At 41.6% G+C, this 26,408-nt stretch overlaps 1 protein-coding gene across 15 annotated transcripts in view; it reads left to right on the top strand.

The window, feature by feature from the left end:
- The window catches only part of Kif16b (kinesin family member 16B), a 279,523-nt gene that overhangs the window by 190,381 nt on the left and 62,734 nt on the right, over positions 1 to 26,408 (top strand). For 6 of the 15 annotated variants that reach the window (XM_039105041.2, XM_008762263.4, XM_006235108.5 and 3 more), the window contains 7 exons: positions 439 to 471; positions 805 to 858; positions 3,702 to 5,045; positions 10,191 to 10,343; positions 13,474 to 13,567; positions 14,958 to 15,008; positions 16,264 to 18,666. In XM_039105041.2, coding sequence (XP_038960969.1) covers positions 439 to 471; positions 805 to 858; positions 3,702 to 5,045; positions 10,191 to 10,343; positions 13,474 to 13,567; positions 14,958 to 15,008; positions 16,264 to 18,372 — 3,838 coding nt within the window. In that variant the 3' untranslated portion in view covers positions 18,373 to 18,666. Of the gene's footprint in view, positions 1 to 438; positions 472 to 804; positions 859 to 3,701; positions 5,046 to 10,190; positions 10,344 to 13,473; positions 13,568 to 14,957; positions 15,009 to 16,263; positions 18,667 to 26,408 lie in introns of those variants that run through there. The other 9 variants (XR_005501888.2, XM_063283800.1, XM_039105043.2 and 6 more) reach the window with 3 other exon arrangements.

The following is a 26,408-nucleotide window of genomic DNA, read 5'->3' as shown; positions in this document are numbered from 1 at the left end:
AGTGTCAGGGACTTTGGCTTGCGTTGTCAGAATTTAAAAACTCTCAATGACCTGCTTTCTTTTATTTTGTTGTAACTATGTGGATCTGTGCACAGTCTGATAGCCGTGCTATCACTCCCTCTGAGTAGAGCCTCTGAGTAGAGTGAGCCTCTGAGTAACTACAGATAAAGCACTAAAAGTCGGGCTTTGCTGGACACTATTTTGCTCAGTAGTTAGCAGTCCTATGGCTGTCACAAAAGTGTGCAAAACAAAGCAAATTAACTTTCAGGAGTGTTTTCTGCATGCATGTACTGGGAAATGTGATGTTTGTAAAAAGACCTTTTGCTCTATGCATGGCTGTTGTCTTTAAGTACTTTACTGCTTGTGTCCTGATGTTTCCTCCTGTTGAATTGTTTGTTAACGGATGTCTGTGTTCTCTCCCCTCTCCCGCCCTGGCAGTCTTTTCCCTATGAAAGGACCCATCTGTCTAAGGTAGATTCTCCTTTTTACTTACTCCTCAGTGACTAAGCTGCATGGACTAGACATGCTTAGCATTTAGAAGTTGTATTTAATTCTGGTTTTTTTTTTTTAACTACAGTGATATTTTGTTTTCCTTCAAATCAAATCTGTTCTCTTCAGTCTAAGTTCAAACACCTAAAATTATATCTAATTTCTAATCATAGTGATAGAGCAAAGAATGCATTTTAAACTTGCTAATCCATAGTAATTAAGGTAATAGGCAAATCCATGCTCCAGTGTATGATTCAGTGTGCAGAGAGAAAAGCTCCTTTGTGGAAGTGACTTATTTTCATTTGATTTCATTAGACTTGAATTTGAGAGACAACAGCGTGAAGAACTTGAAAAACTAGAAAGTAAAAGGTAAGCACGTGAAGCACATGTTCCTAGCTGCTGTAGTCTGGGTCCCTCTGTTAGCATCTTCTTGAGTTCATCTCTGTTTCTTGGCTTCCCGTTTGCTCTGAGTCTGCTGTTTACATGTCTGATGCCTTGATGTAATTTCTTATGAGGGATTGTCTTTACTTCATCTTTATATTTTCACAGCAGTTCATCTTCAAATACTTATGAGAGAAGGGGAATAATCGGTAATTAAACATCTACAATGTATTGAAATTTAACCTCAAACCTTTTTTTTTTAAGTGTTCCTTGGGTCTTTAAAAAGTCTTGAGTCTATAAAGATGAAAAATTAAGCCAGATGTGGTGGCATATATCTTTAATTCCAGCACTCAGGAGGCAGAGACAGGAAGATCTCTGTGAGTTTGAGGCCAGCTTGGTCTACAAAAAGTTAAAATAAAAATGTCAAAACAAAACACACAAAAACAGAAAAAACCAAACCATTTTTCTCTAATAACCTATCTCTACCTTTTTAATTAAAAAATATGATTTATTTACTTTATTTTATATATATGCATATTGCTGCATGTATCTATGCGTATTTACATATATGTGTATATATGCATGTACACACACACACACACACACACACACACACACACACACGTGTACTGTGTGTGTGTCTAGTGCTCACAGAACAGAGCACTGGAAGCTGTAAGCCTGGAAGTAGAGTTACAGATGTTTGTAACAACCCATGCCCATGCGTGTACTGAGAACTGAGCCCCACTTCTCTATAAGAACAGCCAGTACTCCTAGTGCACTCTCCTGCTGAGCAAAGCTTTCTCTTAGGGTTTGGCATATACCCAAAAGATGCCCCAACATATAACAAAGACACATGTTCCACTATGTTCATAGCAGCCTTATTTATAATAGCCAGAAACTGGAAAGCACCCAGATGCCCTTCAACAGAGGAATGGATACAGAAAATGTGGTACATCTACACAATGGAATATTACTCAGCTATCAAAAACAATGACTTTATGGAATTCATAGGCAAATGGATGGAACTGGAAAATATCATCCTGAGTGAGGTAACCCAATCACAGAAAAACACACATGGTATGCACTCATTGATAAGTGGCTATTAGCCCAAATGCTCGAATTACCCTAGATGCACAGAACACATGAAACTCAAGAAGGATGACCAAAATGTGAATGCTTCATTCCTTCTTTAAAAGGGGAACAAGAATACCTTTGGGAGGGAATAGGGAGGCAAAGTTTAGAACAGAGGCAGAAGGAACACCCATTCGGAGCCTGCCCCACATGTGGCCCATACATATACAGCCACCAAACTAGATAAGATGGATGAAGCAAAGAAGTGTAGGCCCACAGGAACCGGATGTAGATCTCTCCTGAGAGACACAGCCAGAATACAGCAAATACATAGGCGAATGGCAGCAGCAAACCACTGAACTGAGAACGGGACCCCCGTTGAAGGAATCAGAGAAAGGACTGAAAGAGCTTGAGACCCCATATGAACAAAGATGCCAACCAACCAGAGCTTCCAGGGACTAAGCCACTACCCAAAGACTATACATGGACTGACCCTGGACTCCAACTGCTTAGGTAGCAATGAATATCCTAGTAAGAGCCCCAGTGGAAGGGGAAGCCCTTGGTCCTGCCAAGACTGAACCCCCAGTGAACGTGATTGTTGGGGGGAGGGCAGTAATGGGGGGGGGAGGATGGGGAGGGGAAGCCCATATAGAGGGGGAGGGGGAGGGGTTAGGGGGATGTTGGCCTGGAAACCGGGAAAGGGAATAACAATCGAAATGTAAATAAGAAATACCCAATTTAATAAAGGTGAAAAAAAAAAAAAAAGACTTAGACCAGTGCTCTCCCACCGCCTTTTGTTCCTTTGCTCTGCTTGCTTTTAGACTGTGACCTAGGCTGGCTGGCTGCATCCACCTGTCAAGTGCTAGTCTAACAGGCGGACAACACCACAGCCAACACCGCTATCTTTGCACATCTTTATATTTTGTACAGTTACTGGTGTTTTCACTCCTATAATTAATCTCTCTTATTCTTTATTTACTTTCATTTGGGGATATCTATATCTATCTATCTCTATGTCTAATCGGTATATATATGGCTGCTTAATTGAGATACGTTCTAAACTATCCTTTGTTTAATTCAATCATATTTTCTCTTTTCCCTGTTCTATTTAACAAGTTAGGAAGTAGATCAAGTGTAGGTAGTGAAGGAGAAACTAAAGTTGGAGGGGATCTGAAACATGGTTACTTATTTTCTAGAATTTGGGATTAAATAGCTCATGGGGATAAGTTTAGTGTCCAGCATCCTGCAAATTAGCATTTTTCGGGTAAGGACATGGAGATCCACATCTACTTTTTATTACTTTGACTTTGTTACTCAACTCCCACTGAATTGAAGATGGCATTTTTTTTTCTTTTTACTTCATCTTATAACTGAATGTCTGTTGCACTTTAGTCATTGAACTGAGGAAAACTAGCCACATTTAAATTTAAATTGACTATGGTGTTTTTCTGGTTGACCTCAGGGGAAGCTTTTAATTATACCATACATAACACATTATGATTCTAGGCTTTACAAAGAAATTATACAGAATCTACTTCAGGAGGCTAGGTAGCTGAAACACTGGACAAGAAATAAAGTAAAATAAAAATGTTTAGAATGCTTCTGAAAATATGAAAGAGAATCACTTCTTTTTCATTTGTTTCAATGAAAGGTTTGGCTTTATGTTGCATGTGTGTTCCCAGAACAATCCAGTTAGGGGAAAGTTGGACCAAAGCTAAGCATAGTGATCAAATAGTGACCAATCAGCATTTGCATTGCAGGAAACTCATCGAAGAGATGGAGGAAAAGCAGAAGTCGGACAAGGCAGAGCTAGAGCGAATGCAGCAGGAGGTGGAAACCAGGCGCAAGGAAACAGAGATTGTGCAGCGGCAGATCCGCAAGCAGGAGGAAAGCCTCAAACGCCGTAGCTTCCACATTGAAAACAAGCTGAAGGATCTGCTGGCTGAGAAGGAAAGGTTTGAGGAGGAGAGGCTTCGGGAACAGCAGGGACTGGAGCAGCAGAAGAGGCAGGAGGAAGACAGCTTCTTCCGCATCAGAGAAGAGCTTCGCAGGCTCCAGGAGCTCAACAGCCATGAACAAGCCGAGAAGGGCCAGCCACTCCAGGATTTGGACTGGCTGCACAGAGAGCAAGATGCCCAGAGTGCCAAGCTGCAGCTGGAGAAAAGGAGGCTGGAGGAGCAAGAGAAGGAGCAGGTGCTGCGGGTGGCACACCTGGAGGAGCAGCTTCGGAAGAGGCAGGACACTGCTCCTCTGCTGTGTCCTGGAGAGGCCCAGCAGGCCCAAGAGGAAAGGAGGGAACTGGAAGGCATCCGGGGAGCCCTCTTGCAGGCCAAAGAGATCAGAGCAGGAGGGGACCACACCTTCAGGGGTGAACTGGAAAGGGCTCAGCAGTACTTCTTAGAGTTCAAGAGAAGACAGCTTGTCAAGCTAGCAACCCTGGAGAAAGACCTGGTCCAACAGAAAGACCGCCTAAGCAAAGAAGTCCAGGAAGAGAAAGAGGCCCTGGAGCATGTAAAATGTGAAGCAGGTGAGGAACCGAGCTTGTTGGCAACAGATAATTGCAACATTCTCTGTGGGCCTCAGGATCTAGACAAAATAAAGACTGCAGAGTCCAGGCTGCAGAGCAAAGAGCACCAGCTACAGGACCTTCTGCAAAATCATTTGCCAGCTCTGTTGGAAGAAAAACAGAGAGTGCTTGAAATCCTTGACTGTGGTGTCCTAGGCCTAGATAACATTCTCTACCACGTAGAGAAAGAAATGGAAGAAAAGGAAGAGCAGATCACACAGTACCAGGCTAACGCTAGCCAGCTGCAACAGCTCCAGGCCACAGTCCAGTTCACAGCCAATGTGGCCAGACAGGAAGAGAAGGTGAGAAGAAAGGAAAAGGAAATACTGGAATCCCAGGAGAAGCAGCAAAGAGAGGCACTGGAGCAGGCTGTGGCTAAGCTAGAGCAGAGGCACTCCGCCCTGAAGAGGCGTTCCACCCTGGACCTGGAGATCCAGGAACAGAGGCAGAAACTTGGCTCTCTCCACAGCAGCGAATGGCCAGGGCTACAGGCCAGTCTGGAGGCCAATGGAGAGAGACTCCAGATGGACCCTGCAAGGTAAGATTAAGGTAAAGCAGCAGCATAGGGTAGAGACCAGTGGTTGGTCATTTTTTGCCTCTTGAGGTTTTTTTATTGTTTTTATAGAGGAATGATTCTTATAGGCTTCATCTCTCTAATAGGCAAAAAAACTAAAACATAAAAGAAAATACCACTTCAATGTAACAAAAGCACTCTCGCTTTTCTACAATGAGTGTTCTCTTGTTTTTCCTTAAGATCCTTGTTTTAGAATCACTGGCCTAAAGTTGAGAAGACATAAACAAAAGCAAAGTCCTGGTCTTTCACTAAAATGACCTGTGAAATGTATTGTTTGACAAGTGCAAGATATGGGGAGAGCTTCAACCTAGATTCCTACCCTTTATCTCCCTCTTACTCCACCCCTCCCCCGTTCCCTAGCTCTTTCCTGGCTTCTCACTTGTTTCCTTAGCTGCTTCTGTCACAATTTCTTCCCCTCACCCACCATGACCTTCTTCACTAGTATTTCATATCTTCTCGGTGAGCAGCAATGGCCACAGTGAGTTCATGTGTTATGGATTTCAAGATGGTTCCTCCAAACTGGAGAGAACCGAAACCAAGTAGATATCCCACCCTTAGAGTTACCATTTTACAGGTGCCCTCAGAACTGTGCACTTAAAAACCAACCACCCAAATCAGCAAGCATAGCCTTCCACTGGCTCCGCACTTGATGCATTTATTCAAGCATCTTCCGCAATATATAGGGACTGCTTAGGCTGTTCTTACAAAGAAAATAGGAATCAATCATACTTTTCATGGTAAAGAAAGAACATCTGTTTTTCTATTCTATTGCCATGATTACAAGAAGTAGGTAGGCTCTGAAAATACATAAATACATTAATCTAGTAGCATTTTTTTTCTGGTACTCTGTAGTAATGCTAAGACTCCCAGGGAAGTTAAAGGCCACTTTGTGTGTGAGCATAACTCAGTTTGCAAAGTGGAGACAATGTTGTTGTAAAAATATAAAAAATAAAAAGGCTGTCTTTTATCCCCTACTAGGTCCGGCACCTCAGTGTCCTAAGATATCTGCTGGATATCTTAATTCTCAGTCAGCAAAGCCTCTCACCTGCTCTGCTCCATCCCATATCACACTGCCGAAGGCCTCTCTCTGAGCCTGGCAGCAATCTTTCTACCTATCTGATTCCCAAGGCAGGTTTCCATGCCAGAAACACACATCCAAATTCTGCAGTGGCCCAGTGTCTCCAGCCGCCACAATTTCTTACACTCAAACCATCACATAAAAGAACACACAACACAATAAACTTTGACCCAATTGGTAAGATCTAATTGCCCACCTAAACGTACAAAGCCCAGTACCACCCATCCCTTAAGAACATTAATAACAACCTGTAAAGGTACAGTGTGGAATCTTAACATCACCTGCCATATTGTCCTGCCACGGCTTCTCTCCCGGTCCCTCCTGTCTCTTCTTCCTTTCCATTCCAGTCTCCTCCTCTTCCTTCAAACTTTTCTCCCTCCCATCCTTCCTTCTTGTCCAATGACAGGCCTCCTTCTATCTTGTACCTGCCTCACCTGTGACATCATCCCACAGAGACAATCCCTGGTTGACTTGTTTCTTACTACTTAGACGACCTTGGCCACTTATCTATTTTCTTCTCAACTTTAGGTTGTAGATGCTAGCTGATGACGTTGTTAGCTGCTGGATTGGTGAAGGCTAAGCATGCCAAGTCTAGAGACTTGTTCCAAGGGATTTATCTTAAGCATCGTAAGGTTGGTGGGCCAGATATACACAGAACTGATAAATGATTTAACAGAAATAAAGATTGTCCAAAATAGCTCTCTATCTGTAAAATATCAACTCTCTATAGTCCCTAATGGCTGCTTAGTCTATTAGTCTGTGGAATCTTCAACATAGGTATGGCTTTTTCAGGGAACTTCTGTTTATAGGGTTCTCTTCTTCCTTTTTTTTTAAATTCTTTTTTTAATATTTTATTTATTTATTATATATGAGTACACTGTAGCTGTCTTCAGACACACCAGAAGAGGGCATCAGATCTCATTACAGATGGTTGTGAGCCACCATGTGGTTGCTGGGATTTGAACTCAGGACCTTGGGAAGAGCAGTCGGTGCTCTTAACCACTGAGCCATCTCTCCAGCCCGACTTCTTCCTTTTGAAGACTGTCTCTCATTGTGTATATCTGGCTGCACTTGCATGTCCTCCAACTCATGAAGATCTGCCTGCCTCTGATTCTGGAGTGCTAGGATTAAAGGCATACAACACCATGCCACTGCCTCTGTTCATAATTCTTACCTGAAGCTCGTGTGGAAAGACTGGGAACTCCATATATCCCACCCATAATCAGCACAAGGGTACCTATTGGCCTTAAGACGCCAACTTGGCATTTGACAGAGGCATTGGTATGGTTGTGGAGACAAGGCAAGGCCTTCTCAGAAGTGTTAACTATAATCCTTTACCCATTATCTTCCTGAGAAGGTCAAGACAGCTTCCTTTAACTGATCTGTTTATCCTATGGATTCCATTTACAGTCACTTTCTGGTAGTTCCTTCAGGCCAAACAGAAACAAAATAACAATCAAAACTATAGTGTTATTATTTCATAGAAGTGGGTCAGGGGTTTAAGAAAATGATTGCAGGTATGGTATGTGAATGAAATTGCTGGACGAAGCTGTAGCTCCAGGAAATTTAAAGTAGTGGGGGGCATGCTCTCAATTTGTATCCTGCAGTGTGCAGTAAGAGACAGCCTGAGCTTTTAGCTTGATGTGCCTGACTTTTGTCAAGCAGCCATTTAGTATTAATACTCTGTAATAGCAGACATGGTTTTGAAATCTGCATGGAAGTGGTTGTTGGGTGTCAGCAGTCCTCCAGAAACCTTGCAGTTGGCTTCATGAATTCTGATGAAATAGACTTCACTAATATCTAATTCAAGCTGATGAGTTCTGGGCACTTTGCTCTGCCTGTAGTGCTCTGCAGCTTTCTGCAGGCATTTTTGTTGCATGTTATTTTATTCCTGGCTTCTCACACGTAAGCCAGGACTATCTGTGCAGCCTGACTTGGCCCCTTGTGAAACTGCCCAAGTGTGAAATACTGAAGCCATGTGGCACCAGATGGGACAAAACTGCAATGAACACACTTTCCCATTGACTCCTCAACGTCTTGAGAACAGGTTAAGTCGCCACTGCCATTCTTGCCATTGCTGCTCATTTCAGCCAACAGTGACCTGCATCAGGCAGCTCTACTAGAAAGCTCTCACATCACCATAGGAAAGATACGATAAAAACTGATAATAGAGTCCTCAAAAATAATGATGACGACTTTATAGACACGACTCTCCATGAAAAATAATCTCATGTAACTCAAAATATGTTTAAAATTATGTCTGTGTTATCCATGTGTCTTCCTTTGAAAAATTGACATTACACCCAAATAGAAGGTAGGACAATGTAACCTGTGGCAGTTACATTGCTGATGACACACAGATAGGAAGTAGCATATTGGGGATATGATCTAAGTTTGTTTCTTCCCCAGTTGTCAGTGGACTGGCTATGTGGTTGAAATACAAATAGGCCAGTTCTTCACACAGTATATGCTTTGTGTATTGTTGTATTTAACCCTTACCACCTCTATAAATTTCACTGGGTCTTTAGGGTCCCAATCAAACTTCCATGTAGAGTCACCTATGTGCAGATTTTCTAATATCTTAGCTTAAAAGAACACCTGTAAGAAACCCTAGCAAGCATCACAAAATTTTGTTCATTACTGCCTTCTGCTTGCATCCTGTTCATCATGGCTGAGACCCTATTGATACAAATTTTTGATTCTTTGCCATCTATTTGGTTCCTTACACCATTCTTTGTTATTGTTTTGGTGGTGTTTTTAAAGACGGGGTCTCATGTAACCTATGCTGGCCACAGACTTGCCATATATATAGCAAAGGATGACCGTGACCCCTGATATATACTTCAAACTCCCAGATTTATAGACGTGGGCCACCATGCCCAGCTCCTTATATACCTCCTTGATGCTAAATTCTCCCTTCTCCTGAAAATACTGAATGATTTGCAAGTGAATGCCCAAGAAATTTTTTGCTTACCAGTAGATAAATAAGACCTGAGTTGAATGGAAAAGTTTCTCCTATGAAATCCACTGGTGTTTCCCTTACTAACCCCAGAATCACATTTCGAGAATTAAGAAAATGGCCTTCATGTTCAGGATAAAGCAGTCAAGTTGCTGATGGTGGCACCAGAGGGTTAGCAGCTTCAAGATATGTTAGCATTTGACACAAAGATCTCTGATTTTTGGATATTAAGAAAATGAAAGAGATTAGTTGAGCTTATTTGATCCCTCAAAAAGTAGAAATCCAGATCTAATACCCATCTGTATTCACAGTGGGTGGCTGTAATCTGCTGGTGCTGAGTCTTATGTTTTTGGAGCTGACTCTGCCAGCATGCCTGACCTTCCAAGCCTAATTGTTCAGGGTTCAAGTTCACCTTGGTCAGCTAGTCATGTAGTTCAGAGCTTATAAAATGTATGTTATCATCTGTAATAATGTTTTTGTTTAACAATTTCTCATGTCACTCAACTTTATTTCCAAGATCTGTCTCCTTTGGCCTCCTTTCTTATCCTCTCTACATTGGCCAAAGTATCTTCCTGGGTTTTGTGGCACAATCTTTTTGCAGTGATTGGTTTCTGTCTTAGGAACATCTTCTGTCATTATCTCAAAATGCCCACATTGCAACGATCTTTGAAGACTCAGCCCAGAACTACTTTGTGTCGATCTGGCCAAGGAGAAGTATTTAACAGAATTTCAATATGTAGTCCACAACCAACTCTTGTTGACTCATAGTTAAGGAATTGAAAATCCTGGGAAACTGCCTCTAAGGGCTTGATTACAACACAACAGAAGTCCTTTTAACCGAGGGGTGTGATCCTGAAACGCATGTCCTGTGCCCTCTCATTACTCAGTTTCACCTCATTCCTTGTCTTTTGTGTGTGATGCCTTTTCTACTTGTAGGGAAAACATCTTGCTCTAGAATTGATTCTGGCTTGTCCCCCCCCCATCCCTTGATTTTTTTAAAACAGTTCCCTATAGAGAATATGCTCATGTAATACTATTAATTAATAAAGTTCTGTGGTTCACATCTTCTTAGAATAGAACATGAAATCCATGAGCTGAAGCAGAAGATCTGTGAAGTAGATGGTGTTCAGAGACCTCATCATGGGACCTTAGAGGGGAAGGCTGCTCTCTCCAGCTTGCCACCCAGTGCTGAAAACTCTCACCTGGCCCCACTGATGGATGCCAGGTATTCAACGTTCAACTGATGCCATGCTTTGCTGTGATTCTATGTCATTACCTATTGTACCCATATCAGCTAGTTTACCTATGGAATGTTTTGTCAAACTAAACAGTAATGCTGTGCCTGAGATGTCCTCTCTCTTTGTCAGCTGATGTCTAGCCAATGGCTGGGTGAGTGATTGTGTGAAAAGAAGCAAGGACCTAAGAACTGGCCAGCCAAATCCAAAGAATCATGCTTCAAATAGTTTATGTGAGATGGTAAGATTAAAATGTGCAGAGAAACCAACTCATCCAGAACAAAGTGCCATAGAGGCTTGGCTGGAAAAAAACAGTTTGAAGAATTAATTGAATTGTACCATGGAAGAAATACCTATCTGGGCAGCCTTGCAGTTTGGATTTAGGAGCTTGGTGTTTTGTTATTAAATGTGTTCAGAATGACAGGTGCTTCCTCTTAGTACAGGTCTGTGTTTTCCATGCAGCCAGTTTAAAAATGACTTGTAAGGTTGAAGAGGTCATCTATAAATGGCCTTGGTTCATGGTCATTTGTACATGATTTGAATTTCAACACTTAAAGATCGATATTACCTTTTATTTTGGTTACTCTTATTAAAATAGTAATGTATTTGCCCTGTATTTTAGAAAGGTGTCTCTCCTTTAGTAAGCAGTATAAAACGTTGATAAGATTTTGCAAATAATTACAAATACTTATCTACTTACTTTTTTAATGTGTAAAGGCACAAACATGAAGACAATTTAATTTAACATAACCCATATAGTGATAGGGAGATAGCATAGTCAGTAAAATAATAACCTTTCAGGCTTCGTGACCCAAGATCATGGAACCCATGCTAAAAATAAAAGCCAAAACAAAGCTAGGCATAGAAGTTGGGAATTTAGCTCAGTGGTAGAGCGCTTGCCTAGCAAGCACAAGGCCCTGGGTTCGGTCCTCAGCTCTGGGGAAAAAAAAAAAAAAAGCTAGGCATAATAGCATGTATGGGAAGCCACCACCAAGGAGAGGTTCACAGCTGGGTCACTGGTCAGTTAATGACCCTTTCTCAGAAAAAGAATATCATACCTGAGGAATGACATCACCCAAGGTTGTCCTCTGTCCTCTACCACACATGTACCTAACCAAACGTAAACCTGTATAGGCATTCAAATACGCATATGCACATGAATGAATGAATGAATGAATGAGAGGAAGGAGAGGAAGGAGAGGAAGGAGAGGGGGAAGGAGGAATATAGGAAGGGAGGGAGAGAGAGAAAAGCGATGGATCCATCTAGTCTGTGGAATTGGAGGACACCACCTTATAAATGAGTCATGATTGCTTTGAGCAATCTGAGCAAATGGAAGGTATATTATAATAACAACATGTCTCTCTTACCTTTCCTTCCTTCAGACCTGCCCAGATACACCTCCCTGCTCTCCTTCAAAATCATAATTTTTACTAACAGATACTGCATGCATATATGTAGATACATTGATATTCCTAAATATAACCTGTTTGGTCTGTATAATGCTACTTGTATGTATGTTTTCAGTGCTGACCGTTTGGCACTGGACAACAATTGGTGGGATCTTTTCTAGAGGAGATTATCTCTCCCCTCAACTTTCCTTAGTTGTCTAGAGTTTTTTGTCTAGGGTTAAGGCCTTGTGAGCCTTTCCCCATCCATTTTGGTATGTCCATTGCTTCCATGCTTGTTCAGCTCATGGATCAGCAGTTAGGTTCTGCAATGCAGTGTCACGCTAAACCCTTGATCCCCTGGCTCTTACAATCCTGCCTCTTTCAAAATGTTTCCTGAGCCTTATTAGCAGGAGTGTTTTATAGATATAATTATTGAGACTGGATCCATACTCTGAACTTTGATTGGTTGTGGTTTTCTGTAATCTTATATTGCAAAGAGAAGTTATCTGTGGGTATTATAAGTATAAATATTTACAATGTATTAGGCATTGTGTTAATTTAATAATTAGTAGTTATAGGTTTTCCTTCCCCCAATAACCATGAGTTTACTAGTTCTGAGTAGTTAGCTAGCTATCCAGTGCCAGACATGATTTCCCTCTTCTTAATTGAGTCTTAAGTCTAATTAGCTATTGTTGATCTCCAAGATATGTGTGCCATTACTGTACTGTTAAGGTTATAGTTCAATGCTGGTTCACAGTTGGGGTGCATAGGCATCATAGCTGGCTTTGGTGCTTGCTTCCTTCCTTTGGGAGTTTGAATGTTGCCTTCCAATACCATGGGAGCTAGTCCTGAGGAGGGTGCATCCATGTCAGTTCCAGCTCAAGGGTCTCTAGGATCTGTTTCATAGGGAATTACCTTCCATGTCTAAGGAACACCCAAGGGCAACAACAATAGACTGTATATTTTGGGAGTCTCCTGGGCAGCCCTGACCAATAAGTTAAATGAGGACTTCTCATGTCTGGTGTTGCAGTTTCTGTTAGGTGGTTTTGGCTCTTGGAAGGAGCACCATCAGCTTCATTAAAACTACATTTGTATATTTTTACACAGAATTATCTATATTATCGACTTATTTTAGGTAAATAGTTAATATTATGACTGTGAAGGCCTTTTTCAGACATCTTTATTAATATATTTCTACCTACCTCCTTCTGTAGTTAGCCTTTCTCCACTTGCCTAAAGAGCCCTTGTTACCTCCTTGTTTGCTGGAATTACTCTAGCTAACCAGAGACTACACTGAATACTGTGAGCACAGAACTTCTGACTTCCATGGCTTTGACTTGCCTTTATCCTGCAATGTCTTCCTTCTAGGAAGATTCAGGAAAGGTTTTAATGGAGCAGCTCACTCTCTATTCAGTTTCATATCTTTTAGAAAGAAGAAAACAGCTTGGAATTCCATATTTTTATTTATATGGAATAAATGAAATTTTTATCAGGATTTTCAAGTCCTGGGAGGACTTTGCTTTTCATTTTGAGTTTTTCTAAATTGTACATATGAGATAAAAGACCTGATACCTCTCTTTATTTGACTTAGCATGATGACCTCTAGTTCTATCATGTGTCTATTTATATGGTATTAGGAATAAAAGGCCTTCTATTGTATGGGGCATTCTGAAGACACACACAGTGACCAAATGTAGCAGTTCAAAGGTGTCCCATTTCCATGGTTTTCAGGATCAGTGCTTACATTGAGGAAGAAGTCCAGAGGCGCCTTCATGATTTGCACAGGGTGATCAGTGATGCCAGCCATGCACCTGCTGAGCTAAAGGTGAGCTAAAGGAGCCATATTAGACTGTCATCACTGCCACTTAATGAAAACTCAGAGGTGAAATCTTCCAGAAAAAGCACTAAATGTTGACTGGATGGAGCTGAATAGTGAAAGAGAAACTTAATCAACTTATTTTAAAGTTTTGTAGTTCTGAGGAAACATTCATCAAATATTCTTTATTTGCTTTGATTCTGTTTTTTCTCCAAATAAAACCAATTTCTGTAGTAAATAATTTAGTTTGTAAGTCATTCCAAGTAGGTATATACTTTTCTACTTGAGAAGATGTATACTTTTGTAAGTTGATATTTATCAAATGATAGTTCATTTCTTTTGTATTAGCATAAATGACTTTTTACAAAGCAGTGGGTTTTTATGATACTTTTGTCCATCCATACAAGATAATTTGATCTTGTTACACCATCATCACCCTCTTTATCTTTGTCTCCATTCACATCCTGTTTTTATGCTCTGTTATTGCTTAGTGTCTGTCTTGAATAGATTTTTTTCTCTAAATTGCTCATTTGAAGGAAAAGATTCAATACCTCTCTTTTTGAATCTGTATTGTTTTGTGTGATATGATGATCGATTCCATTCTTCTCCCTGTAAGTGACACAGTTTGCTTTTCTTCATGGCTTACTGAAATTCCATTGTGCAGATAGATAGATAGATAGATAGATAGATAGATAGATAGATAGATAGATAGATAGATACATACATACATACATACATACATACATACATACATACATATATACATACATACATAACTATAGTATCACACTTTCTTAATCCTTTCTTACAGTGATGGTACCTCTCCAATTTCCTAACTTCCCTATTATGAGTAGCGCTGAATAAATATGGCCATGAGGGTTTCTCTGGTTCATGATTCTGACTTCTGTGATGTACTCTCAGAAACAATAATATAAGACCTATATGTGTAGCTTATTTTTTATTTTTTTGTCGCTGTCTTACTGAATTTCATAACTTGCAGGCTAAAAAATGTTCTGAGGAAACCTTAATTATAATTTGCTGTTTAAACTTAACACCAAAAGTTACTGGTTTGATTCTCTGTCCTGCAGATAAATCAGTAAGGACATGTTTACCTTGGGAATATAAATCATGTGGAAAGGTTATCATTTTTGCCTTCTTTTTTTTTTTTTCTTTTTTTTTTCTTTTTTTTTTGGAGCTGAGGACCGAACCCAGGGCCTTGCGGTTGCTAGGCAAGCGCTCTACCACTGAGCCAAATCCCCAACCCCTGGTTATCATTTTTGAATGACAAGTATGTTTCTTTACCATTTTGTTACCATAAATACTTGTAATGGAATCAAACTTCTCTCCCTTGTATGAGCATGGTATAATTTAATACAGAAGGCTTTTCTTTTCTCTTCAGAGTAATGAGGAACTTCACAATGGCGCCACTCAACGTAAGCTAAAGTATGAGGTAGGTAATGATTTCTCAGATTGATAGGGTTGCTTAAATTATGGCATGCTTGTGTGATTAAATTTTCCTAATGTTTAGTTGCATAATTAGAATTTAGAAGTCCCAGTGAGATTAATGGCTAATAGAGAAGGCAAACTATTATATAGACATAAAATTAAAGGGGATCCTGCAGGCCTGAAACTGCATTGGCTTTCTTTGAATGGCCTGTAGCTTTGCCAGGTTTCTCATTAGCAACAGTATCCTTTCTCTTGGTCTGCATTGAAAAGGAAGAGTTATATAATCAGGAGCAGGGGGTTGGAAATGAAACTGAGAACTTCTCAGTGTTAAAAAAACCTGTTCATTTTATGTCTGAGTTGGCAGTGGTACAAAGGAGCCCCTTGATCAATCAGCTGTCTTGTCTCTGGTGGACAGATTCTATTACAACGTACAATTGTTCAGAAATCACTTGTGTTTTCTTCCACCAAGAGGAATGTCATTCTCATATAGCCCAAGCACTTTTTTTTATTGCTAGGTGATAGAAACCTTGCCATCAATATCTATTATCCATTACTGAACAGGGTGCAAAAGGAGACTGGGTGTTCATAGTTTCGTGACTCACTTGGACCATACCCACTTCTCCTGCTAGTCAGCCAGTAATAGCAGTAGCCTCCTCTGGACATCTTTTTTCTGTTAGGTACCTCTGTCAGAGAAAGAAGCTGTCTTGTATTCTTTTGTTTGTTTGTTTCCATGACACCTGACAAATTATAGGCATTCAGCATGCCTTCCTTAGTGAAGGTTTGTAGGTATCAGCAGTGGTCTTCTAATTAGGGAGAACATAATTAAAGATTCACATGGAATAAATGAAAAAAATAAATAAAAGAGCATTGTGACCTGGATGGGCATGTTTGCCCATAGGAGTTGAACAGCTACCTCTAGCCTCTTGAACACTGAGTCAAAAGTTTGGGGATGTACTTCAGAGAAAATGCAATCATAGACCAAGAAATGGATACTGTGGATTAATCCTACACAGTGTGTCACTATCAAAACACCCAGTGATTTGTTAGACTGTATAACATGGAAATTGATGTTCTATATATGAATCAACTCTCTGTTCTTAAATCATATGTCAATCAACACAAATGACTTAGGCCTTCTATCTCACCTCTCACTTAACCTACTCCAATGAAACCAATGGCTATGAGACTTGCCATGTGCAAAAGAATTCCAGAAAGACATAGCACACCCCAATTTCAACCTCTTTTGACATTCTAAACAGAAAGGGCAGCCTTGGTCTGCACGGTGTGGTATCCCACTTCTGCCCAAAGATGCCGTTGACTCTCCCAGTGTCCTTGGAGAAGAGAGTGAGGTGTATCCGAGCAGCCAGTGGAGCCATCCCGTGTCACAGAACACTTCACTCTCCACAGACTTCTCCTTGGCCTCCCAAGAGAGAATAGTTCTGTCCTCGGGACATGCAGTGCTGAAGAGTATTGATGACAAATTTTGTTACCCTGAGAGTTCTGGCCACCTTGAACCAAATTGTGTTCATCTTCTTGAAATCAGTTCCCTTAACGAAAGGAACTCTAGAGATGCACAGAGTTCTCAAATCGAGTCAGAAAACAGCAGTGGGTTGATGACTCATGAAGAGAAACAAAGCTGGGGAACCGAGTCCAGCTGGACATTGTCGCAACACATGTCCCAGCAAGCGCCAGTAGACAGAGGAAGCCAGCAAGCTATGCAGAGCAGGGAGCTGCTCTTTGTTCTCTCTGAAAGCGTTTCTCAAAGGGAGCATCCCACTGGCAGCTCTCCCCAGAGCGTATCAGCTTCCACATTGAGCTGTGAGCAACAAAGTGAGAAAGACTCCGCTGTTAAAAACACTAGTGTTCTAGCTCCCCTAGTCAATATCAGGACAGAAGCAAAGAAGCGATTGGGATATGTTTACCACAAATTCTCAGACCTGTATAAAGACACCAGTGGCCACCTGATACAGGCTGGGGTGAAAGTAATGAGCCATGCCAAGCATGTTGGGAGTATGTGTGACCCTGGTGGGCTGGCCTCCCCTGTGACAACCTTCATCAGAGGCCTGCCATTACTGGAGCACTTACCCCAGCAGCTGCCCTTGAGCTCACTCATGGTGCCATCAAGCCCTCCTCCTCTTCCTGAAACTCAGATTGGCAGCTTCAGCAGTGAAGATGGAGGAAGCCCAAGATCAGCCAAGGGCACAGCACCTCACAGGAACTTGGCCTTCACATCTACAGGTTCACCAAATTCTTGGCCAAATTCAGTTGTCTGTCTTGACTATGAAGATGCTGGGAAGATCATTGCATTTAAGCAGACCCTGATACCTTTCCCAGAACAAATGTTGAGGCTTCAAGAGGACCCTCTCACAGATGTCCTTGAGCATATGACATGTTCTTTGCCAGAGCTTGTTGGCATGGTGAAGGCTGTCAAAGGCATTTACTGGCTTGCAGTTGCTAACTGCTTCCAGCCTGACCCCCAGGCTGCATGTTTGCTGCTGCTGCCTTCAACTCTGTATGCTCTGGTGCCGGTAGATAGCTGCCAAAGCTCCATGAATATCTTTCATGTTCTCCCCCTCGCTGCACTGCAGGAGATTCAGGTCGGCTTTGGTGGGCAGAGCATTCGATTCCTGGGCTCCACAGAGGACCTCTTGCTTACTGTGCTCACTTACAACAAGAACCTCACTCAGCAGCTCTGCCAGGACCTCCTGGGTGTGTTAATGTCTGGATCTGAAGCTGCTGCCTACACAAATCACCCTTTGCTCCATCAGGATCTGGTTCAGCTTTCTCTTGATTTGAAAGCAGAAATCCCTGTTTTAGCTTTGGCAAATGGAGTTCAGTTGTCTTCCAATTTCCAGACTACCTTGGTAGACATGGTCTACTTTCTTCATGGAAATATGGAGGCCAGTGTCCCTTCTCTGGCAGAAGTTCAGTTACTGCTCTATACCACAGTCAGATTGGAGAGTGAGGCTGGTTGTGCCCTCTGTCGATCATTCATCCTTCTAAACACACACGTGGCACTCTTGAGGGAGGATCATGTGTTTTACCCACGCACTGGCTCTCTAATCACACTTCCTCCACATGGGCGATTTGATGTGATCACCTGCCAAGCTCTGAGTGAATTCAGATGTGTCATAGTTCCAGAGAAGGACAACGTGTCAAAAGTAGAGCTGGTTTTCCTAAGGAAGCATGGGCTTCCCTTGAACAGAGGAAGTGGTCTATCTGAGCAGAGTCAAGTTGCCTCAAGCAGCCAGATGGTCACCCCATTGTGTCTTGAGGATGGACAAAATCAGACACTTGACATCTGGAAACTCACTTTCAACTCTCAGGATGAGGCTCTTTGGCTAATCTCATACTTAACAAGACTCTAGGGAAGAGACTTCTAGAGAGATATGGGGTACTTTCTCTTAGACCTTCAGTAAAATGAACATTATGAAAACAGTCAAGAAAATATGAATATCTCAGTGTACTTAATTGAATGGGAAAAAAGCAGGACTCTGAAATTGAAAGTGTAAATATTTTGAATAAAGCAAAGTGAAAATAGCTGATAGCAGAGAACTGGAAAAATATCTTTATTGCCACCTGCTCCCTTGTCTTGAAACTCAGATTGTAAATTTGGATCTACCCAATTACCGGTGCAATGATTAAAGCATTTTGACGGCTTGGCTTAGTTGTCTGTTTATGGTGTGGTGGCTTGGAATCTGGTGATGCCTGCTGGCATCCAGTGGACTAATTTGTGCTGTCTGGAAAGGTGCCCAGTCTGGCAGTGACCTTCGTCGACACCCTCCATGCTGCCCATGGGTAGCACAGCTGTGTGGTAGAGTCCAGCACTGCTTCCTTTAGCTTCCTCAGACCATACCCCCCCACATGTAACTTACCACAGTCTTCTCTTTTCTCGGAACTTTTGTGGTTTTATCCTGAAAGTGCTGTTCGTCTTGTTGTAATGTTTTTATGGCTTATTTCTGCTGTCTTGTGAAATATATGGTTGCCTTGGATGACATTCAACACTCTACTGTGTCTCCATCTTTCCTGCCCCTTGACTAGCTGTGACTCAGGTCTGCTCAGCCAGGTATATTGCTGGCCTCAGGTGAGTTTGCAACTATCCAGGCTTGGTTCATTCTTCATTTACTTCTGTGTGCCAATCCTGTGAGCAATCAGGAAACGTGTTTTGAGTTCATTTGTACCGTGCAGTTACTCAGCCATTGTTCCCCTTTTTCTTGGATGCATGTGCACTAAATGCCAGAGTCTCAGAAGCAGGGGAATGCCTCTTTTCCCCGTTTACTCACCTTCCTCTCTCAGCTGGGCACAGGCTCAGCACACGCTGCAGTTTCTGAGTCTCTGATTTCATTAAACTACTCGTTTCAGCTTTGGCTTGGAAAGGCCTTTCTGTTCTGGTCACATTTTTTGGCTAATGTTCAGTACAAGTGTGGGCTCTTTATTTCTGTCACTAGCTGATGGTGGAGATGAAGTCAAACCTAGCCCGCCCAGAAACCTGCCATCTGCTTTTTGTCAGACTTGCCAGCAGAGCGGAGAAGCTACTGACGTGTCTCCACATTTTCATCTGTTTCCTCTGTTTAGATTCTGGGAAAATGAATAGAAAAACATAGAATCGGAGGATGTGCTATGGCCTAGCGATCCTGTCTTCTGTGGACCAGTGGCAGGCTTATTGTTTTCAAGGGAATTCCCATTTGGAGATGGAGTGCGCTTTTGTTACTTCCAAAATGTCTCCCCCCTGATAGACACATACTTCATTGCCATCCATCCAAAGACTTTTAACTGTATAGAGAACATTGTGAAAATTACTACACCCACTTGACCCCGGCTTTAGCTACAGGTCTATCCTGGGAAAAAAAAGTCCTGAAAATCCCATTGTAGTTTTCTAAAAGCTCATCCATACTTTTTCTCCTATTTTTCACTTTTCAGCTAATCTAATTTGTATTACTTTTTCTTATATAGTGCCATGACTCTTTTGTCATATGTTTGATTAAACAAACAAAAAAAATACACAAACAAATTAAGTCCTAAAGAACTGAGAATAAAAGACACTAACAGAGGGTTGTAATAGTCAAGAACAGGCATTAATGCAAAAGTTATCTATCATTTTAACAGACTGTCTACCTCAAACAGACAGACTTCCATAATTCTACCATGCTACAGATATTGGCCTCTAGAGTTTGTCGTAGTTAGGGTTTCTGTTACTGCTATGAAAATACCATGACGAAAAAGTGAGTTGGGGAGGAAAGGGTTTATTCAGCTTGTACTTCCAGATGATTGTCCATCATTGGAGGAAGTCAGGATAGAAACTTAAGTAGGTCTTGAACCTGGATGTAGGAGCTGATGCAGAGGCCATATAGAGGTGCTGCTTACTGGCTTGCTTCACTTGGCTTGTTCAGCCTGATTTCTTAAGAGAACGCAGGACTACCAGTCCAGGGATGACACTATCCACAATGGGTGGTGACTGCCGCCATTGATCACTAATTGAGAAAATACCTTATAGCTGAATTTCATGGAGATATTTCCTCAACTGAGGCTTCTTTCTTTCTGATGACTCCAGCTTGTATCAAGTTGAAATCCAAAACTAGCCAGTAAAGGGTTTGTGTTTGTTTGTTTTGTTTCTCCCTATGTGGAACATGCATAAATATAAGCATTACATATATAGAATTACATTATCTGTTGTCACGTTTTGAGTGTGGTTGTAGTTCAAAAAGCCTCAATAGTAACACAGTCTGTTCTGATCTTGGACTTACCTCTAGTAACTCTGCCTTGTGACCCTACTTGTCATATCTCTCACCTATGCATACTTTTTAACCTTGCAATAATCTACAGCTCATGGGAGTGAGAGTGGTTGAGTGAGTGAGAGTGCTCCATACGATAAGAACAGAGATTGTTGTAATCACTCCAGAAGCCTGTGGAGTAGACTTGCTCTAGTGTCTATCATGGCATCCTTCCTCAGGAGTCCCCAGCCTCTGACAAGTTCTCCTATTAGACCAGGTATGAGACGGTACAGCGTGTGCAGCCAAGCTCATCTAAGGAGGTTCTGAGTGAGCTTTGTGCATATTTGGTGCTGTGGTGTTTTGAGTTGCAGGAATAGAGGCATACACACTTGCGTTGTGGAACTCGTGGACATATTCTGGACAATATCTCTGTGAGGACTTGAAGGGGCAATTTCATCTGAATTTGATTAAAACTCATCTTGCTCACAACTGCCTGTTTGAGACTTGTATTTGGCAGAATGAATTTATTTAGACTTTGTTGAAAAACATCTTAAAATAGTTTGCCTCTAAACTCTGAGCTCTTAGAAAATATTCATCTTTCCTTTTTGGAAGGGCACACTTGAGCTTTTCAGCAGAATAATTACAGTAAATGTCTCTCTCACTGTTTTGTGCAGATGCCATACATGATAAATAGATCTGAACCTTCTTTCGCTGATGACCAGGCTGTTTTACTATATTGCCTAGTTCCTAGTGAGGTCATTTTATTAATGTACTTATTCAGTCTACAGTATATATAGTTTAAGCTTCTTCATTCTTCAAAATTTGTGTTGTATAAAATGTCTTATCTATCCACTGTTGCCAGGTATCAAACAACTCTTAGTGTTTCAGTGGTAGAGGAAAAACAAGGATTTTTAGAAGTGGCTTCACTGAAGTCTAGTGGTCCATCTGAGCTAGGCTCATGAGCCATACATGCTCCAGTTTGAGGTCTGTACTACAGGAGTAGTGATCATCATGGAGGTGGCAGAATCACCCAAGAACAGCCATTTCAGCCTCTGTGGTATCATCGCCTGCTTACCACTCCCTGAGATATTCTCCATCTTTAGTTGGCCTCAACAAAGCACTATCTGCAATGGAATAAAGCAAGTGTATTCTGCAAGTTGCCTTGTATCACAGCCTTGGAGTGGATAGTTGCCTTTTAACTACAAATTTCCATCCAACAGTTTTCAGGCCTTCCACTCTTACACAACAGCTTCTAAACCACCATGATCCAATCTGCTCAGGATGCACCTTTGTCATTTTCTTTCTTTTTTTTTTAAAGGCATATGTTTTTTATTGGATATGTTATTGATTTACATTTCAAATGTTATCCCCCTCTCCCCTTCCCATTCCTTCTCCTCCTCCTTCTTTGAAGATGCTCCCCTCCCACCTTAACACCCTGGTATTCCCCTACACTGGGGAAACAAGCCTTCACAGGACCAAGGGCTTCTCCTCCTATTGATGCCAGACAATGCCTACATAAGTGGTTGGAGCCATCGATCACTCCATGTGTACTCTTTGGTTGGTGGTTTAGTTCCTGGGAGCTCTGGGGGGCCTGGTTGATTGGTATTGTTGATCTTCCTATGGGTTGCAAACCCCTTCAACTCCTTCAGTCCTTTCTCTAACTCCTCCATTGGGTCCCCATAACACCTTTGTCATTTTCAAAAGCTCTGTTGTAAGAAAGTAACTGAATGCTCTAGTTGATTAAAAGGAACCAATTTCTATTGTCTATCATTACTTGGGCCCTTGTTTGGTTAAAACTCTCTATTACCCAAGTAGTTCACAAAAGTAACAACAATTCCAGGTACCCCGTATAACGTGATTTTCAAAATGTGGAGTTGTTGTCCATGTTTTTTTATCCTTTGAAATGGTGCTCCTGGAAAGGAGAATCTATCATTGTTCTTCATTTCACATTTGACCATTTGAACCAATGACTGATTACTGGAGCATGCAGGTCACACAGTTTAGCAAAATCTGAAGGAACATGTCTCCTAAGCCTTTATAGACAGTATGGTATTAAGACAAGGTCCCTTCCTGGCATAAGGAGGCTTCTACAGTGAATCTAAACCTGTGTTGGCCATTTGTCATGCTTTTACTGTCTACCTGCTTACACTCTTTATTCCCATTTTCTTACAGCCTTCCTCCTGTTCAACAGTGTAACAGATTGGTCTCTTCCAGGGCTTCCCCTTTTCAAATTGCTTGGGCATAACATGGTGACTGTTGTGTAATAGCTCTAGCCAGAGCTCACCCTGACATGTGAAATTTTAGAAAAGGAAGAATTAGAATTATGTGAAATGCTGGGAAAGGAGACAGAAGAATTGGTAATTCTGATTTAAATTAGAACAGGGCTTAATCTGATTTAAAAGGGTGGGGGGAGGCGGATAACCAAAAACCCTGATGTGCCTGTATTTTTTAAGCAAAGCTTAGTTATGGTCTCCAGGAGATTAGATGACAGTTCTTAGGGCTGACCTTGTCTTGGTCAAGCGTGAACTGAATTTAACCATCTGCTACATAATTGGTAATTAGGAGAATGTTGATGACTCTCTGTGGAATTAGGCCATCCCGTGCCCTTGCATAGCCTGCAGTGAGCTGGGTGGATACTAATGCCACTTCCTCTACTACCTCAGGATGCTACTTTCAAAGGAGACAGCCTGTGTAGGAAGAGGAAATTTAAATGGAGCCTGAATTATGCTGTCTTTTCCCTGAGAACATGACTACAGGGTTCCAGTCACTTGTTTTAATTCTCTCATATATTACATCCCTCCCTCCTTCTGCATTCACCTCCTTCATTCCCTACTCCTCCACTCCTCCTCAGTTTCCCTTCAGAAAAGGGCAGATCTCCCGGGGATATCAAGTACAGATGGCATATCAAGTTGCAATAAGATAGGTACCTCCCCTCATGTTAAGGCTGGACAAGGCAACTAAATAGGAGGAAAGGAGTCCCAAAAGCATGCAAAAACATCAGAAACAGAACCTCCCCATCCCCCATAATACATTCCCTCTGTTAGGAGTCCCACAAAAACACCAAGCTACACAACTAAAAATATACAAGTGGCCCAGGTTAGACCCATGCAGGCTCCTTGATTGTCTGTTAAGTCTTTGTGAGCCCCTTTGAATCCAGGTTTATTTATTCTATGGGTTATTACATGGTGTCCCTAACCACTCTGGCTCCTATAAGCCCCTTCCCTCTTCTCCAGTAGGATTCCCTGAACTCCATCTGTGGAGTTTGACTGTGTGTCTCTGCATCTTTTTCCGTTGGTTGCTAGATGAAGACTCTCTGATGACAGTTGGGTTAGGCATCCATCTATGAGTATAGTAGAATATCATTGGGCATCATTTCATTGACTTGGGGGGGGGGCAGTTATGTGTGGCTCTATCCTAGGCCTAGGTTTCTGGGATATCCATCCTCTGGTTTCTAGTCCAGGTAATGTCAGGGCTGGGATCCCTCTTATGGCATGAGTTTTAAGCTGGACCAGTCAGTGGCTAGCGACTTCCACCAGTTCTGTGCCACCTTTCCCCCAGTTCATCGTCCTGACAGGACAAATTATAGGTCAGTGGTTTTGTGGCTGTGTTGATGTCCATACCCTTCACTGGAAGTCTTGCCTGGTTGTAGGAGTTGGCTGGACCAGACCCTGTATTCCCCATTTGCTAGGAGTCCTAGCCAGGGTCGTTCTAGTAGGTTCCTGAGAGTTTCAAGTGCACTAGCTTTTTACCTTGCCCCTGAATTGCCTCCTCCCAGTTCCAGTTGTCTGTCCCAGTACTCTTTCCTTCCATCCTTTCCCTACCGGATTCCTCTTGTTCCCATCCCCCAGTGCACCCACAGTATTTATTTTACTCACTTTCCATGCATTCCCCATTGATCCCTCCTTGTTACTTAGCCTCTGTGGATCAGGTACAAATTTAAAAAAAATTATGTAGACACATAGGGTAATATTTTGTTAAATAGAAAAATATTTTATTTAATTTTTAATGATAACATCTCTTACTTATCAATATATAATACAAGTTACTAATTACATGGCTGCTTCTGACTTTTTATTTTAAGTGGGACCATTCCACAGTACATTTTAAGGTTCTTGTAGAATCTTACATATCTATTCACATTGGATTTGCTGTTTTGTAGTAGAAGGTCTTCGTATCTCACTACCTCTTGTGCTGATGTGTCTCTAGCTTCTCTGTTGAGCCTAAGAGTCTGGGCCACTGTAGAAAAAGTGACTGACTCCATCCAAAGTAAGCAGTGCCATGATATTTAAAAGCACTCACAAACTATGCAATGCAGCATTCCCATGTCTAGGGCAAAACTAGGTATTCAAAATACAGCCCCATACAAATCAAGCATACATTTATGAATATTAATGTGTCTTACTGTCCAAGACATATTTTAGGAAAATGTTAAGTAAAAACCATATATTTCTCATGGAATTGACTTCATAAAGTAATTTTAGAAAAAAAAACTACCCTGCAGCAAGGACTAGATAGAAATATGTTCATTTTTTAATTTTTTTCTATATAGTATGTGTTCTCTCAGACATCTTCAGATCCCTGCCTTATCCATTTTTGACAAGACCATGTACATTCAACATGGTATGGTCATAGACCCTTATTTCTGTTGCAATTTATTTCTGTATGCTCATTAATAATGCTTCATGTGAAATCAGGAAGATTGAAACTGTACAAATAAACTGCGCTCAAGGATGTCAGCAATACCCTGGCAGCACTTGTCACCGTCAGTGTGCTGAGGAATGAAGAGAGGGTTGTCTTCCTTCCAGCCAGATATTTGTTGTGCTTCACTCTGTCATCAGTCACTCTAGTATGAGTATCAGAAATCATCGATCAAGGTGCAGGTGTGGAAAGGGGATCCATATTTCTGTTGCTGTGATAAAACACCATAACCTAAAGAGTTCTCTTTCATCTTAAAACTTGTAGTTTGTTATTTAAGAAATTCAGGGGAGGAACTCAAATAAGGTCAGAACCTAGAGGCAGAGACCATGGAGGAGTGCTGCTTACTGGCTTGCTCATTGTGCCTCATGAACCTGCTTTCTTAGAGCATCCAGGACCATCAGCTCGGTGGTGGCATTGCCCACAGTGAGCTAGGCCCTCCCACATCAATCAGTAATCAAGAAAATTCACCAGTGGTTGGCCCACAGGCCAAATATGCCTGGAGCATTTTCTGGATTGAGAGTCGTCCTTCTCAGAAGACCTTAGCTTATGTCAAGTTAACATAAGTAGCCAGCAAAGTGTCCTAGGATGATGTGAGTCATATAGGATCCAGCTGATCTACATAATGCATCCCCACTCTACTCAGACACTAGGAACATTGTCAAGCATCAGGCAGATGGTTTTGTTGTATATTATTCTTTTAGTTTCTCTCAGAGAATGTGTGACCTGAGCCTCAAGCTACCCTTCTTGTATGAGGAATTGATTTCACCATATCATTCTTAGAACTAGAAAGTTAAGTGGTCATAGGATAGACTGTGTACCAGACTAGAGGTTGCAGCTCTACCTCATTTTGAAACTTGAACTAGAAAAAACGAAAGCTCAGTGTTGCAGTAGAGTAAGGGGCACCAAACCCCTTGCAGGCTGTATTAGCAGTTGTGAGTTACTGCTTAGAATTCCACAGTAGAGCTCCTATCTGCCAAGGTTGTGACCAGGACAGG

The sequence above is a fragment of the Rattus norvegicus genome, chromosome 3, assembly GCF_036323735.1.
Source record: "Rattus norvegicus strain BN/NHsdMcwi chromosome 3, GRCr8, whole genome shotgun sequence".
Taxonomy (NCBI): Eukaryota; Metazoa; Chordata; class Mammalia; order Rodentia; family Muridae; genus Rattus; species Rattus norvegicus.
This window is presented reverse-complemented; position numbering and strand designations above follow the sequence as displayed.